Source organism: Formica exsecta, unplaced genomic scaffold (assembly GCF_003651465.1).
Source record: "Formica exsecta isolate Colony F162 unplaced genomic scaffold, ASM365146v1 scaffold465, whole genome shotgun sequence".
In the NCBI taxonomy this organism is placed as follows: Eukaryota; Metazoa; Arthropoda; class Insecta; order Hymenoptera; family Formicidae; genus Formica; species Formica exsecta.
Genome location: NW_021851887.1, coordinates 45,688 through 47,504, shown reverse-complemented (window position 1 = coordinate 47,504; position 1,817 = coordinate 45,688). Strand labels below are relative to the sequence as shown.

The following is a 1,817-nucleotide window of genomic DNA, read 5'->3' as shown; positions in this document are numbered from 1 at the left end:
AATTTTTTACAAAAAATCTAGACTTTTTATAAAACACCTTTTTATCAAACGTCTAAAAATTTGGCGCTTTATAAAGAAGCTGATTTTACAAAAGCCTACTATATATATGTTCAAATATAAAATTTTTTTGTAACAGATTGTTTAATATATTATTTAAACTTAAGAGAATTTTAATTTTATAATAATATAAGAAAACCTTGTAATAGTAACGCGAAACACAGGTCAAACATTTTATCAAAGTCAAAAGTGATATCTCGCGAGTCTGTTATAGAGATCGAGGAAAGAATGAGAAGAAGGGAGGGCGCCCTTTTCCTCAAGTATACGGTAGTGACACGTTACTATTATCGCGTCTCTGCAGCTAATGAGAGTTTGTGCCGGCGTTGTTCCCCTGATTTACGTCGAGTCAAACGCGGACTTAATAAATTTGCGAAATTAAGTTCATAAAATGTTAAATACGGCTAATATTATTACTTATCGATTAATAGCGGAAAGGGCAATAAGATTTATTTTATTCGCAAGGTATTTCGTAAATTTATATTCAAGTGAAATATATATACTTATTTCCATCGTTTACATCTCTATCTGATTCCGATCGAATAATGAGAAATTGTTGTTATGTTTCAGGTCTGGTTTCAGAATAGACGAGCCAAGTGGCGTAGACAGGAAAAAATGGAAGCTGCGAGACTCGGTTTGAGCGAGTATCATCACGCTGCTAATATGAGGTTTGTCTGAAATGCTTACTTCTATTAATATAATCGCGATGCCGCGTAAATTTCTGCAAGAGATATAGCTACATTGCGTGCGTGGAAATATTTTGTTTCAGGAATGTTGCCGGTCCGGCCTTAGGTCTGCCAGGAGATCCTTGGCTCGCGCCGCCTGGATTACTCAGTGCGCTTCCCGGTTTCCTCGCTGCGCCTCACACGGGATATCCCAGTTATCTAACGTCTCCCAGGCGATTGCCGTCACCGCCAAATGTCGGCGCCGTGACCAATGCTGTTCCAGGTAACAATCATCTCCAACATTTCCTTCCCACATTTTTTGTCAAGCATTTAATTTGCACGGCATTAAAAATAAAATAAAATAAAGAACCATGAGCATAAAGTGAAATAAAATTATGAAAATAAAATACTCGGATGCCTCTTGCAATGAGAAGAAAGCAGTTCCACGAATATCAGACGAATTTGCTATTAAGTGTCTATGCTTTACAATTTTCACTTTTTTTTATGTATAAAACAAGAATTAAAAAAGTTAATTATCCATTCCCGTTTGTGAGGCGTTATAATACTCTAACATTATAATAGTTAGATTTTGTAGAATTGTTATTTTTAAGTTACCGTGTCTCGAAATTATTTTACGACAATTTTTACTCGGGATAAAATAAGCTTAATGGAATAATCAGCATTATTAAATTCGTCATCAATGATTGTCATTGTGCATACCCAACGAGACGTAGGAATTGCATTGTTCGCAGGATCGCTAGCCGGCAGCATGGCGAGCATAAGCGCCGGCGGCCACGTTCAACCACCACCGCCGAGTCCGCCAGGACACGATCCTCGCACATCGAGTATCCAGGCACTCAGGATGCGAGCCAAGGAGCACGTCGAGAGCATCACCAAAGGCCTGCAGATGGTTTGAAGGTTAACCGAAGATTCGTCAGGGGCGCGCACCGCTGCCGGTCTCGTGACAGCGTGACGAGCAAGCGAGCAACAACCCTTCCAGCCCAGACATTCCAGATCCCGAAGAGAAGAATCGCCTGAGCAGCGAGAGCGGTATGTCGACCGACGAGAGCGCGAGAGCTCGTTCCGTCATAGGGAAAG

General features: G+C 40.3%; 1 protein-coding gene across 4 annotated transcripts in view; it reads left to right on the top strand.

Annotated features, from left to right (window-relative positions):
* The window catches only part of LOC115241042 (retina and anterior neural fold homeobox protein 2-like), an 82,498-nt gene extending 80,691 nt beyond the window's left edge, over window positions 1-1,807 (top strand). For 3 of the 4 annotated variants that reach the window (XM_029816556.1, XM_029816557.1, XM_029816554.1), the window contains 3 exons: window positions 625-722; window positions 824-1,002; window positions 1,454-1,807. In XM_029816556.1, coding sequence (XP_029672416.1) covers window positions 625-722; window positions 824-1,002; window positions 1,454-1,635 — 459 coding nt within the window. In that variant the 3' untranslated portion in view covers window positions 1,636-1,807. The remainder of the gene's footprint in view (window positions 1-624; window positions 723-823; window positions 1,003-1,453) is intronic. The other variant, XM_029816555.1, reaches the window with a different exon arrangement.
* Window positions 1,808-1,817: the final 10 nt, after the last annotated feature.